Genomic DNA, 13,549 nt, shown 5'->3' with positions numbered 1-13,549 from the left:
GCTCGGGAAACCCGAAGTGTCACAGACTGATAATCAATCCCTAATATGTTAATTTCGTAACTAAAAAATAGTCGTCGATGCTATGATTGTTTCTAGTTATGAGTTTTTTGAAGACTAAAAAATAGTCTTTGATACTACATTTGATAGTCGATAGTATGCATGCACATTTGGTAATATATTTACTTTTTAGGACTAATAATAGTCTTAAATACAATGACATTCTCAACAAATTTAATCCATAACATTATAGCATGTTAATTCTAAACTTTAATAAAGTTAACAGTCAAACATATAAGTAAAAATACTTAGTAGATCAATCCTAAACTTCAAAACAGTAATCAAACAAACACCAACAAAGTAAGTTAAACTAAGTCACATCCTAGATCAAACTATGATTAACATTGAGTTACCCATCCAAATCATTTGCTCCACCACTCACATGTGCGGATATTGAACTCTCAAAATCCGGAAACTTTGAGCTCATGAACATTAACATTTTTTCCGAGTTCTCATTGCTTTGTTTCAATTTCTCTTCTAGTAAAGCCACTTGATTTCGAAGTGCTTCCGTCTCGTCTCGCTTGAAGATCGTTGAGACGATCCAGCTTCCGATGTCATCCAAAAATCTTTTTTTCTGAAAACCGGTCCAATGCCTACCTTCCATGCAGATTTTTTTGTTTTTTTCTTGGCACATACACTTTCAATTGCCTCCTTTTCGAGCTCGTGGTCCATGGTAGTAGTTATCGTTGTCCCATTAGAAATTAACTTCGCCACCGCCTCCTCTTTATGTTGAATAATATTCGCCTAACAAAGAGAGTGTAACAATATCATCAATAATTAGTAAACGATTAAACAAATAACATGACTCAACTTTCAAACAAATAATATGACTTTTCTAAATTAAAATCTTTGATAACTATATGGCTTAGCCTCTAAAAAATAAAATTGATGAGATTGTAACAATATCATCAGGTTTGAAAGTCACAAACATCTCACCAAAAGTCAGGATTATCTACTAGAACTAAGCATGACTGATCCTTTGATAACATATCATTGAATCCCCCCCCCCCCAAAAAAAAGAAGCATACATAGAATGCAAGAAACTGTCATTAATTGATCTTAAAATCAATTGAAAACATAGATTAATTTATGTGCTACCAAATCACTAAATCATAAAAAGCAAATCACAGAAACAAAACTGATCCTAGTGCTTGTAAGATTGACTAACACTATCAGCAATACATGTTAGATAATGAACATGAAAATAACATACAATTTACGAATGCAAAACCTACATTAGCATAGCCCAACTCACAGTTATATAACCTACAGTCTGGGGTTATTTTCTTTCAGCCAGTTTTCACACGAAAGCATAAACCAACCAGTTTGGTATGGTTTGAAATTTTCTAAAAAAGGGATCATTCACATTATATTTGTTAAACAACAGGCTCTCATCATTCACATCATATGCTAAAAAAACAAAAAAAATGTAACCTGAGTGTGGCTAAGTTGTTGTCTTGGTCTGATGATGATTATGGATCACAATACGCAAAGAAAATGAAACGTGGATATCCTTAAGTATTGTCTCTCAAAATTCAGCCTATATGTTGGTGCAGTCATCTGTCGTCTTCGTCTTATGTCGAGTCTCGGGTTCGTTGCAGTACGAAACAAGAATGATGTCATCATTCTTGATGATGACATCATCCTAGTGACATCATCCATTGCATCATCACAAATGAATGAACATGAGACAAAACATAATGTGTTTGAAATATCCAATTAGAAGTCATCGTTTGAAAAGAATTGTGTCCGTTTGGAGCATGTATTTCGTTTGAGATTATCATGTTCGTTTGAAAGTAGTGACCGTTTGAAGTGCTTCAAACGGTCAGGGTCATCTTGTATATATAGGGTTCAAACGATCTCAGTTGTAACAGTTTTGTTTCCGACGCCGAGGTGCCGTCGAAGTGTCTACGTACTGTAAATTGTTACAAGATCAATAAAAGAGACAGTTAATAGTGAATCCAAGCTAAACGAAGACCAAATCAATGTATTTCGCCTCTGATTCGGTCTGAGCGCTCTTCTGATCGACTCGTTAGGTCGTTTCACGATCCTACATGTGGTATCAGAGCTCAGGAGGAAGAGTTCTTACCGTTTAGCTCGTTTTCGCTAGCAAATTCTGATTTTCTACACCTTCTTTCAAAATTTGATAATTTTCACGGTTAAAAACTACTGATTTTCACATATAATATACATAACAGTGTTTTAATCAACCCTTGAAAATATCAAATCAAAACTCGACGTAAAACTGGTAAAAATGACTTGAAAATTGGTGACCGTTTGAACGAAACCGACCGTTCCGTTTGAAAGTATCGTTTGAAATTGATCTTGTCCGTTTGAAATTGAAGTTGTCGTTTGAAAATTGACCTTTCCGTATGAATACTGGTCCTTTCCGTTTGAAATTGGCCATCTCGTTTGAACTACCGTTTGAAAGCTAGCCATCCCGTTTGAAAACATCGACCGTTTGAAATTTGTAGTTAAAGTGCATCGTGTTGTGTGTTTCATATATCGAGATTGTCGGCTGCATGTGAATTAATTGAGCAATATGATAATCAGCGGCCCAATGAGAAATTATCACATAAAATTTTCGGTTTAGTGGATTGTTTGGACCAATCAGATTTTATATACACTTAAAATTGTCGGTTGCATGTTGTGCATATTAAAAGCCCATGTGATGTATTGATTGTATAACCGATCTTTTAAAATCATTGTACCAAGATTCTATTTGAGGTCCAATGAGAATTGAGGGATGATGAAAGTTGTAGGCTCATATTAATGTGCATGTGAACTTTATTTCTTGATTCAATAGAATACATTGAGTTGGGTCAGCCTTCACGTGAACTTAACAGTTAATAGGTCCAATCAATCGATTAGTGGGGTGTGCATATCAACAGATTCATATTGTCGGCCCATATAGTGATATTGATTTGCATGTGATATTCTTGACTCACTAATTGTTTTTAATGATATCAGTTTGGTTGTCTTAAATTCTTTTACATCGGCCCAAGTTTCCATATACGTCGACAAAAGACCAAGCGGCCCAATCAGATTTAATGCAAATTTAAAGTTGTCGGTTTGCAAGTGAATTCATGTGATAGTGTGTCAGGCGCATGTGAATTGGGGTCACAAATTTGATAAAGTGATCGTTTGGAGCAAGAAGGTTTGTGTTTGAAAAATGGAAACGGTTTTTGATGAAAATGAAAACAAAAATCTTGAATGTTTAAATAGTTGGTATATGAGAACTGTGGATACCAATTATAGAAATGTGGGTACGGACATTTGGGTTAAAAGTTTTGAACATTTCATGTGTCAAAAGGATGAAACGTTGGAGGAGTTGGAAATACGGTTTAAAATTTTAATGCACAATTTGAGGAATAAGGATATTAGAATATCAAATGATGAAAAGATATCGAAATTGACAAATGCATTACCTGCTAAGTGGGATGAATTCTTGGTTGAGCTAAAAAAGAAAGATTTTTTTCAAGAACTCTATCCAAAACAGTTCTTTAATGAGGTTAATGCAGAGTTTCGTAAGCAAAATAAGAAAAAGAAGGAATTTTTGAATGAAATGGAAAAGAATTTACAAAAATTGGAATTGGATGTACTTACAGAAATTGATAAAAGAATTCGTGTGTGTCTCGCAACAAAGAGTATTCTGAAATATGATATTAAAAGGAAATGTTATATTGATGAAAGTATGAATCCTTTTGATTTCGTTAAACTCTTTTGTGCAGGAACATACAAGATGAAAACAAAGGATGTTCCAAAGAATGAAGAATATGTGAAAGAAGAATTTGGTTCTAAATCAGTGTGCTCTAAATGTGATAAACTTGAAGCTGACAATGGCAAACTTTTGAAAGATGCGGAAAGTTTGACATTGGAATTCAAGAAATTGAAAGATGAGAAGCAATTTGATGATAAACAGATTCTTGTTTTCCAAGAAAATTGTGAGAAGTTGAAAACTGAAAATGACAAACTGTTGGGTAATTTGAACAGTTTGACATCAGAAAACAAAAAGTTGAAAGAAAATGCAAAAATTGTTGAAGATAAACTGAAAAATCTTGAAAATGAAGAATTAAAAATGGAAAAAGAATCTCAAAGTCAAATAAAAATTCTTGAAGATGGGAGAGATGTGTTTAGCAAAAACAACATCGAAAAGCAAAAAATGATAAATTCTCATCTTCAGAAGATTATTCGACTTGAAAAAGAAGGTGATTGTGCTAGAAAGAAAATTGAAGAGTTAGAAAAAGACTTTGAAAGCAAAAAGAAATCTTCAGAAAATGAAGATTTCTGGATAAAGCTTGAGAACAAGAATCTGAAAGCAAATGAAATGAAATTTCAAGAACTGATAAAAGTTTTGAAAAATGAAAAGTCTGTTCTTGAAAACATGAAAAATGAGAATGGAAAGGCAATCAAGTCTCATCTTGAAAGAATATCTCAGCTTGAACATGAAGCTGAGAATTCAAGAAACAAGATTGATGAACTTGAGAAGAAATAGAAAGGTTTTGTGACTGCATCAGACAGTTTGAATTTTCCCTGTCCAAAACCAATCAATTCAGTTCCAATAAGTGACAGTGTCACAAACTTTGACAATGTCAAAGTTGAAGATTGTGATGAAAAATCTGATGATGAAAAAGAAAAAATTGAAATACAAAAGTTGTTTTTAAAATTAAAAGAAAAATTTCAGAAAGCTGTTCTGCAATCGACTGAAAAGGGAGAATGCTCTAAGCAAAAACCTTTGAAGAAGAAAGTGGAACAAAAACAAAAAATTAAAACGGAGAAAATTGTACAAAAAGAAAATAAAAGCTCATCAGATCAATCATCCAATCACAATAAAAAATCACAAAAATTGAAAAATGAAAACTCAAAAATTGTTGGTAATAAGTGGTACAGGTCGAACCACAGTGCTCAAAAGCCAAATCCAGCAAACATGAGGAAGGAATATCACCAAGCCAGACAATGTTATGATCTGAGCGTTTGGTGTGAAGAAGGTACATGGTACGATAACAGAGTGTGCTACCGGTGTGGTTATCAAGGACACATTGCTGTTAACTGCCAAGGTTGGAGTTATGAGACGAGGGGATGCTTTAACTGTCAAATTAAAGGTCACATTGCCAGAGATTGCCCAAGGAGATCGAATGACAGATTGGGGGCTAAGTCTCAGAAATTGGCAAAGATTCCAGTCAAAGTCAAGCCCTATGAACAGAAGGTTCTAAAACCTAAAGTTCAAGAACAGACAATTCAAGAAAAGAAAGTTAAACTTTCACAGGGGCAGAAAGACAGACTGAGGAAAAAAAGGAAAAAGGCGAGAGAGTATCTCGAGAAGATTTTGTCCTCGGGTTCATCCGTTGGTAAGAATAAGAGTTCTGATGAATCGATTTCCTCGATTGAAAAGTCAAGCAAGACGTCAGATACAAATCTGAGGATGAAAGAAGAAAAGAAAAAGGAGAAAATGGTCGGCGATGAATCTTACGTGTCGAAGTCAGACAAGCCACCTTCTGGCGATGAATCTGACAGATCAAAGTCAGACAAGTCATGTGCAGGCAATGATTCTGGTTCGTCAAAGCTAGAGGAGCCATTGGTTGAGGTAAAATCTGAGAATTCAGGTTTAACAATGGATGATGTAAACTTTCCACCATAGTTGAACAAGAACTCGAAATCACCCAAGGACCGTCAGGCTTGGGTGAATCTATTCAAATAGAAAAACCTGACTTGCCGGAGTTCCCAGGTTGGTAAGCGTGGAACATGAATCGGCACATTTCTTGAGAAATTTCACTCTGGTGATTTTTCGTTTTACATGTGGTAAATCAGGGACATTAAGTTGTACTTGATTTTCTACAAGTGGTGTTTGAGATCTAAAACTGAAGTTGTCAAATCTGTCATGTGTATGAAGAAAACAATGTGATGAAGTGACCTCGAACCTACAAATGATTGTTAAACAAACTAATTTTTCCGGAAAAACCATTTTGATTAAAACAAACTTAAGTGTTTTGAGATCATAATGGGAAAATAGTTTGTTGTGAGGGGGAGTTCTGATTGTTTATGCCAGCTGGGTGGAGAATTGAAGTGATTCTCATCATGTTGTCAATTTTGTACAGTTCGTTTCAAATTTTCCTAGAAAATCAAAATTGAAACATATTTTGATTATAGGGGGAGTAAAATTTAAAAAAATTAGAAAATTTGAAAATGTCAAAAACATCGAAAAATTAAAAATGAGTTTTGGTGCGAATAGGGGAAATGATAGTACATCAGCTAGACTGGCACAGTACGCTAAAGATTTGTAATGGATAAATGCAATTAAGCAGTCTCGCTAAAGATGTGCTGATAGGTTTTCACAGAATTAGTAGATCAGTTTGGGATATAAACATAAATTTCACTTGCGTCTACGTGGGGAACACCTCCAGGATATATAGGTAACCCCTGAAATCCTGTTTGAAGGGTCCCATATTCTGAGATACTAGGTCTTTATGCTCAGTGATATCTGAGGTATTATCCCGGGACTTCTGCTGTATGGAAGTACTGACCTAGTCCCCGGATAATACTTTCTGCAAAAAGCTTTGAAATATAAGCTCGCCCTCAGCATGCTGATGAAACAATAAAATTGATAGTCGCTGCTGTTGTAAATAAAAGATCCTCTAAAGGGGACACACTTTAAAGTCGAAGCCGTCATCTCTCTGCGTATACGGAAGTATCGACCTGAGCTCTCACGGCCCTTGCATCTACCCCTTAACAGATATCAGCTGTGGTATACTCACCTGTAAGACTGAATATTGGGGTCTGGATACGGGAGTATATACTGAGGTGGGACACATGTAGATGTTTAAGTTCTAAAACACTAATTCAGTATCTCGAACAGGTTGAAAGTTTTGTGAGAATTTAAGCGGATCAGTATATCGGCAATCAACGCGAATTGTTTAAAAGCTTAAAATGAAATAACAGCTTAACGGTGCTAGTGTTTAGTCAGGAGCTGATATGATCCTCTTGCACGAACTCACAAAAATATGTTTGTACATATTTCATTTCTGCATTTAAAATTCTGCTTCTACTTTTGGTCTCATTTTTTGAAAATTCCAAAAAGAGTTTCGACAACTGATGTTGAAAAACTGATATTCAAAATTTCAAAGGCTAAACATGATGAACAGATGGTTTGGTTAATTGTTTTGAAATGTTGAATCAGAGTTTGAAATGTTTCAAATTTTGTTAAATTTTAAATGTGAAAGATTCTCAAATGTTTAGTTGATTCATTTAGTTGAATCACAATATTGTTTGTTATAATCGTGTGTTTGAGTTGTGTAGGTGATGAGCTTAAACATAGATAAAGCTAGGATTTGATCTCAAGGTGATAGCAAATTCCAGATAGGGATCCCATCATGATGAAAAGGGGAGTCTGACGAGGCTAGAGCCAAAGAGAAGATCCTGGTATATGCTAAGAAAGAAAAGAGACTGATAAAGACTGAAGATGCGAAGACTCGACACTTAAGACTCGTCAACATCTGAGGGGGAGTCTGTTGGTGCAGTCATCTGTCGTCTTCGTCTTATGTCGAGTCTCGGGTTCGTTGTAGTACGAAACAAGAATGATGTCATCATTCTTGATGATGACATCATCCTAGTGACATCATCCATTGCATCATCACAAAAGAATGAACATGAGACAAAACATAATATGTTTGAAAGGTCCAATTAGAAGTCATCGTTTGAAAAGAATTGTGTCCGTTTGGAGCATGTATTTCGTTTGAGATTATCATGTTCGTTTGAAAGTAGTGACCGTTTGAAGTGCTTCAAACGGTCAGGGTCATCTTGTATATATAGGGTTCAAACGATCTCAGTTGTAACAGTTTTGTTTCCGACGCCGAGGTGCCGTCGAAGTGTCTACGTACTATAAATTGTTACAAGATCAATAAAAGAGACAATTAATAGTGAATCCAAGCTAAACGAAGACCAAATCAATGTATTCCGCCTCTGATTCGGTCTGAGCGCTCTTCTGATCGACTCGTTAGGTCGTTTCACGATCCTACACTATATATCTCTAAACCTAACTTGCATCTATCAGAAATCTAGTTCTAAAAGTATGGATTGTTTCAAAGAGAGTAATAACTTACATATTCAGTTTCTGCCTCATTATTTTGCCATCCTTTTTTATCATTATAATGCAACTTGTAATAGACTTCAAAGAGGCTAGGCTGCGTTTGAGTCTCGCGATTTGTCTGTGACAACAAAAAGCAATAATATAACATAGGGCTTGATAAATGTGTTTAGAAAACATTGATGTTGGAACTAACAAATAATGGTTAATAATCTAGATATGAACATAAATGGCCCATAAATGAAAAGAGAGTACTAAACTAATTCACTAAATCAAATAAAACCCGTTAAGTTTAAACAATAAATCTTCAAAACTTACCATGTGGTATACGTGATTGGCAATTGACCGAGAGCCTCCTCTACTTGTAATAACTTGTTTTCCACGATTACATCCCATTTGATCACTGTATCTCTATAAAGTTAAGAAGAATGGGCCAGTGAGTTATATGCAATCAAATCACTATGATCCAATAGCATTTACATCAATATGTAGGACCTTATATGTATGTAAACTACTTTGTGTATGTATGTATATATGATGTTAACATAAAGTTTGCATAAATTTGTTTCAAGCATTCAACAAACTTACCCGAGTTGATTCTAACTCCCAATAATCGCATAAATGGTTCCAATCTTCCGGACTCTGACAATTGGATTTCATCATTGATCTAGCCAACCGAGGATTGGTTTTTCCTCCATTATTCTTCTAGTGGGCACTCAACTCACCTCTGGTACGTTTCCATTGTTGATGTAGTCGAAAATCCACATATCCCATGAAAACTCTATTTGTTCGCAACAAATTGAATTTTCGCTGCATTGAATTTGTATGTTAACAATGCAAATTAAAATGTGAGTACTCTTCAATAATTAAAAAAAAAGTATATCCAACTTACTTGTAACTTTTCATACATCAGATTTTTTATATCAGCAGGTACGGACTCCCATTTGTGAAAGTTCATTGGACATACACTACGAACTACAATCCCACACTCATTTGCAAACTGAGTAGCTGTACGCCCAACAAATCCTTTCGTACCGCCAGCCATTGTTAAAGAAATTTTGGAACCCTCAGGCAAATTCTCAAAGTCTTTTGTAGCGCTAAGATTGAGATTTGGACCACGCCTTTTTGGTGGATCAACCTGGGGTTGATCTACATCTGCACATTGTTTTACAATCAGGGGAGGCTCAAAGAGTATTTCAATCAAAACAAACATAATAATTGGCAACTTGATTTTTCTTTTAAAGGTCAGCTGTTATATAACTCTAAAAAATTAGGTTTAACATATTGAGAATAGAAAGATTAAAAATTAGGTTTAACATATTGAGAATAGAAAGATTGACTGATGAACATATTTACTTTTTCATTATCATTTTACCCAGTTCTGAACTTATGTTAGAAATAAACCAAATAAATGTACTTTAAATAATTCTAGAGATCAGCTGACTAATATTAACACATGAACATGGAAATCATCCTTTATCTAGCCCCTCTATATTTATAATGGTTCAAAGATCAATTTTAAAATACTGAAGATAGAAAATTAAGACCATTAGTCAAACCAATTCAACAACCATATCAGCCCAACTGTAAAGTACTAATATTATTTTATAAAATGATTAGAATGGGTTCGGGTCAAAACTGGTCGGTTTATAAAATGGTTATTTTAGGTCTGGGTCAAAAGGGGCTGGTTTATAAAAGAGTTAGAATGGGTCCGGGTCAAAACGGGTTCTAGTTAGAACGGGTTAGGGTCAGAACAAGTAGGTTTAGAAATGAAAAATTTTATATAATGTGAGCTTTTAAATACACACACACACACACAGATATATATATATATATATATAATAAATTATACAATCTAATGTAAAATAGGATTTTATACCAGCTAAAGTATGAATTTGATGATAGAAAATTGAGTCAAACGGTACAGTAGCTTTACTTATTGCATCTGTAGTCAAAACTTTCATTTTCAAACACTAGTAGTTCATTAACCAAGACTCCTCTGTATATATGAAATCTCTCGATTTTTTTTGAAAGAAATATAAACCATTTGTAGAAGATTATTAATTGATTGAAATATAATCGCTAAAAATAAGGAGGTAGATGGGGTCATGAGGGGCTAGTTTTGTCATAAGGATTAGACCAGTCTAACCCGTTAATTGGAAATGGCTGTCTCAATAAACCCAATCTGACCTGTTCGGTACGAAAGAGCCAACCCAAAAGCTTTGAAAAACCACCCATACCAACCCAGATTTGGAACAGCTGATCAAGATTGCTAGGCATAGTTATAAGTAAATTACAAAGTATTTTATAAAATGTAAAGAAACAAATATCTATGATATTCACCAGTAGTTGTTGTGGCATTACGCTTGCGTCTATGGGCTGAACGTGGTATATCAGATGCACTTTCAATGGCAACCGACTGATTTGTAGGTCCTCTAGAATCTTCTTCAGGCCTCGTTCTTGTAAGGACCATCATCACCAAAAACACAAACTTCCACATTGTACTACAAGGAAATTAATTATCACTTAGCTAAAAGATATATACATTACGCAACTGTTCATGTTTTTAACCAAAACATATATAGATGAATCATTTCATGATTGGTAACATTTATTAAACTTAGGGGCTGTTTGGTAGCCTCTGAATGGTCATTAAGAGGCTACCTCTTAATGGAACCTTTAAGAATTTTACCAATGAGAAGGTAGAAGAATGTGACATGTGATGATTTACCATTCAGAGGTTACCTCTTAACCATTCAGACTTGAGGTTACCTCTTATTCATTTAGATGTTTTAAACCATTAAGAGGTAGCATTTGAATGGTTATTAAGAGGCTACCAAACAGCCCCTTAGCAAAACATGTCATACTCTAATAAGTTCCCATGAAATGAAGATGGATTTCTATTATACTGGTAGAATCATAAAAAAGACATAAAAAATAAAAATTATACATCTAATTTATGCAGTTACACCAACATCATGCTCTTGATTAGTCATTGGAACTAATTACTCATTGTTGACTTTTAAAGTCAAACATAACGCTTTTGTAACATCTAAAAAAACTCAGTATCCTCCTATAAAAAGAACATGAAAAAGTAATTATGTACAGTTATCATATTAGGATTTAGTAAAATAACACAATTCTCCAAAAGTTTAGGAAAGGATAGCAATTTTGGAATCAAAATATATCACATTTGACCTTTAGCGGGTAGTGCCGGTAACAGATCTCCAAGGTAATTGAAGTGCATTCCAAAATTTACTAGAAACTAACAAGAACTAATACTTAAAGAAAAAAATACATTATTGTTATGCATTCAAAAATTTACTAGAAACTAGATAGAAAGAAAATAGAGAGTGTTGAAAAGAAAATTTACTGGTTGTCTTTTCATGCACCAACCATTATGTTTGACTTTAAAAGTCAACACCACAAAAAGAAGCTATCATTACCTGGATCTCCAAGGTAACAAGAACTTTTTTTATCTTTCCATACATGAAGATTTTGCACACATAAATACATCATAAATTCTTATCAACTAGTAGTTAACAAGATTAATTAATAGAAATCAAACATTAATTTGTATGCAGTTACTTAAAAAAAATAACACAGCTATACTCAAATAATTTTAAATACTACCAATGTAAGAAGCAACAATACATGACAGGGCAAACACCTCGTAATGCAATCTACGCAAAACTTAACTCTTTAAAAATCAAGCTTGAAAATGATCTTATCTAACTAACTTAATTAAACAAATAAACAAGATACCAGTTACACAAATTAGACCGGGTCTTCACTACAAATAGAATGAAAGTACGCATTTTATCAGCAATATACACCAAATAACCATTAAGCATTCAAAAAAAGCAATGATTGTTCGAAACCATTACATGAAAGACATAACATTGTTCATAACCATACTGAAATACAAAAATAGAAGTGCACAGAAAATTATAGGATTTTGACTAAAATGCCCCTCTTGTCAAACGAGATAAATGGGATATCGATCAGTGATAGGTACTCAAATTAAACTTCAAATTAGAGAAAAATCAAGACACAAGTTAGGACTTACGAACCAACAAATTAAGCCAAAACTAAACTAGGGCTTATAGAACCTCAGACAAATGTGTGTGTAGTATTGCTTAATTGCTTGAAAACTACTTCAATTAATACCTTAATCTTTGAATACTTCCTGATTGAACGAGTGGGTCCACAGAAGAGCAAGTTCAACAGAGTAGAGGGTTAGTGAAGGAGTAGTTGAAGGGCAATGGGATCTTGAATCATAGAACGTGTATCTAGAAAGAACGTGCATATAGAACGTCCCGATTTCCATGGATGAGTTTGGGCGGGGAGTTTGGTTGCAGATTTCTCAATTCTTCCAAATAGTGAGTTCCCCACTTCCCTTATATTTATAATGTATAATAGTACTAGGTTATAACCCGTGAATACTCACGGGTAGGAAATCTATATTTGTAATAAAATAAATATATACACTTAAATTAATTAACGGAAAGATTGTATGATTAATAAGGTGTATGAATACATAATCATACATTCTGTGAGTTTTTCTATGACTGGATATGATAACAAAAAACTGCATTGGAAGTCAAACCAATGATCTATAAAGTTTGCACACTAAAACAAAAAGTAATAATAATCCAACATATGACAACATGTAATAACTTAAAAATAAAAACCATTAAACATTGTGAAAAACTATTAAACATAACAAACTAAAATTATAACATATGAAAGCCAAATATCTAAAACATAAATGTGACAAAAGAAATAAGTTCACATAAAATTGTAAAACAATTGTTTCAAAATAGACGGCTGATTTGTATTTCCAATTATATATTGAGATGACATATATAAATTGATAAATAAATTCAATGTTATTCGTATATTATGTAATATATGTAATATTTACCAAAAAAATAATGAAAATCTTTAAGATTTACGGATCAATTTTATTATTAGATTTAATATAGGAAAATATAACGAAAAAAAAAGTATATTTTACGTATGAAATAACCGTATATACAAATAAAAAAAGATAACTTTTATAATATCTTTCATAATCATACCATATCACCTACTTCTCCCTATACTGCAACTTCACCTCATATCAACTTCTTTCACAACTCTCAAGAACAGCAAGAGGCGGTTGAAGGATTAGTAAAGGTAAAATTCCGATTACATCTCCGATCACTTCTACAGCATTGTTAATTTCATATATAATCTGAAGTTGTGTTTATTATTACAAATAAGTAAGACGATTATGTTTGTTTGAACCGATTACTGCTGAAATACAGTTGAAATCTTGGATTAACTATTTGTAAAGAAATCAATTTTTTTGTATGTGATGTATATTTAAAAGGGTTATATGTATTGCATGTTATTTGAAGTTTACTT

At 33.6% G+C, this 13,549-nt stretch overlaps 1 protein-coding gene across 1 annotated transcript; it reads right to left on the bottom strand.

The window, feature by feature from the left end:
• Positions 1–534: 534 nt before the first annotated feature.
• LOC110926746 lies at positions 535–8,533 on the bottom strand. The gene is made up of 3 exons (XM_022170448.1): positions 8,456–8,533; positions 8,154–8,258; positions 535–801 (listed from the first exon to the last, which is right to left on the bottom strand). The coding sequence occupies exons 1-3, from the start codon at positions 8,531–8,533 to the stop codon at positions 535–537; spliced, it is 450 nt and encodes a 149-aa protein (XP_022026140.1).
• Between the last annotated feature and the right edge of the window lie 5,016 nt (positions 8,534–13,549).

Source organism: Helianthus annuus, chromosome 12 (genome assembly GCF_002127325.2).
Source record: "Helianthus annuus cultivar XRQ/B chromosome 12, HanXRQr2.0-SUNRISE, whole genome shotgun sequence".
In the NCBI taxonomy this organism is placed as follows: domain Eukaryota; kingdom Viridiplantae; phylum Streptophyta; class Magnoliopsida; order Asterales; family Asteraceae; genus Helianthus; species Helianthus annuus.
The sequence above is the reverse complement of the archived record's forward strand: the minus strand, read 5'-3'. Positions and strand labels throughout refer to the sequence as shown.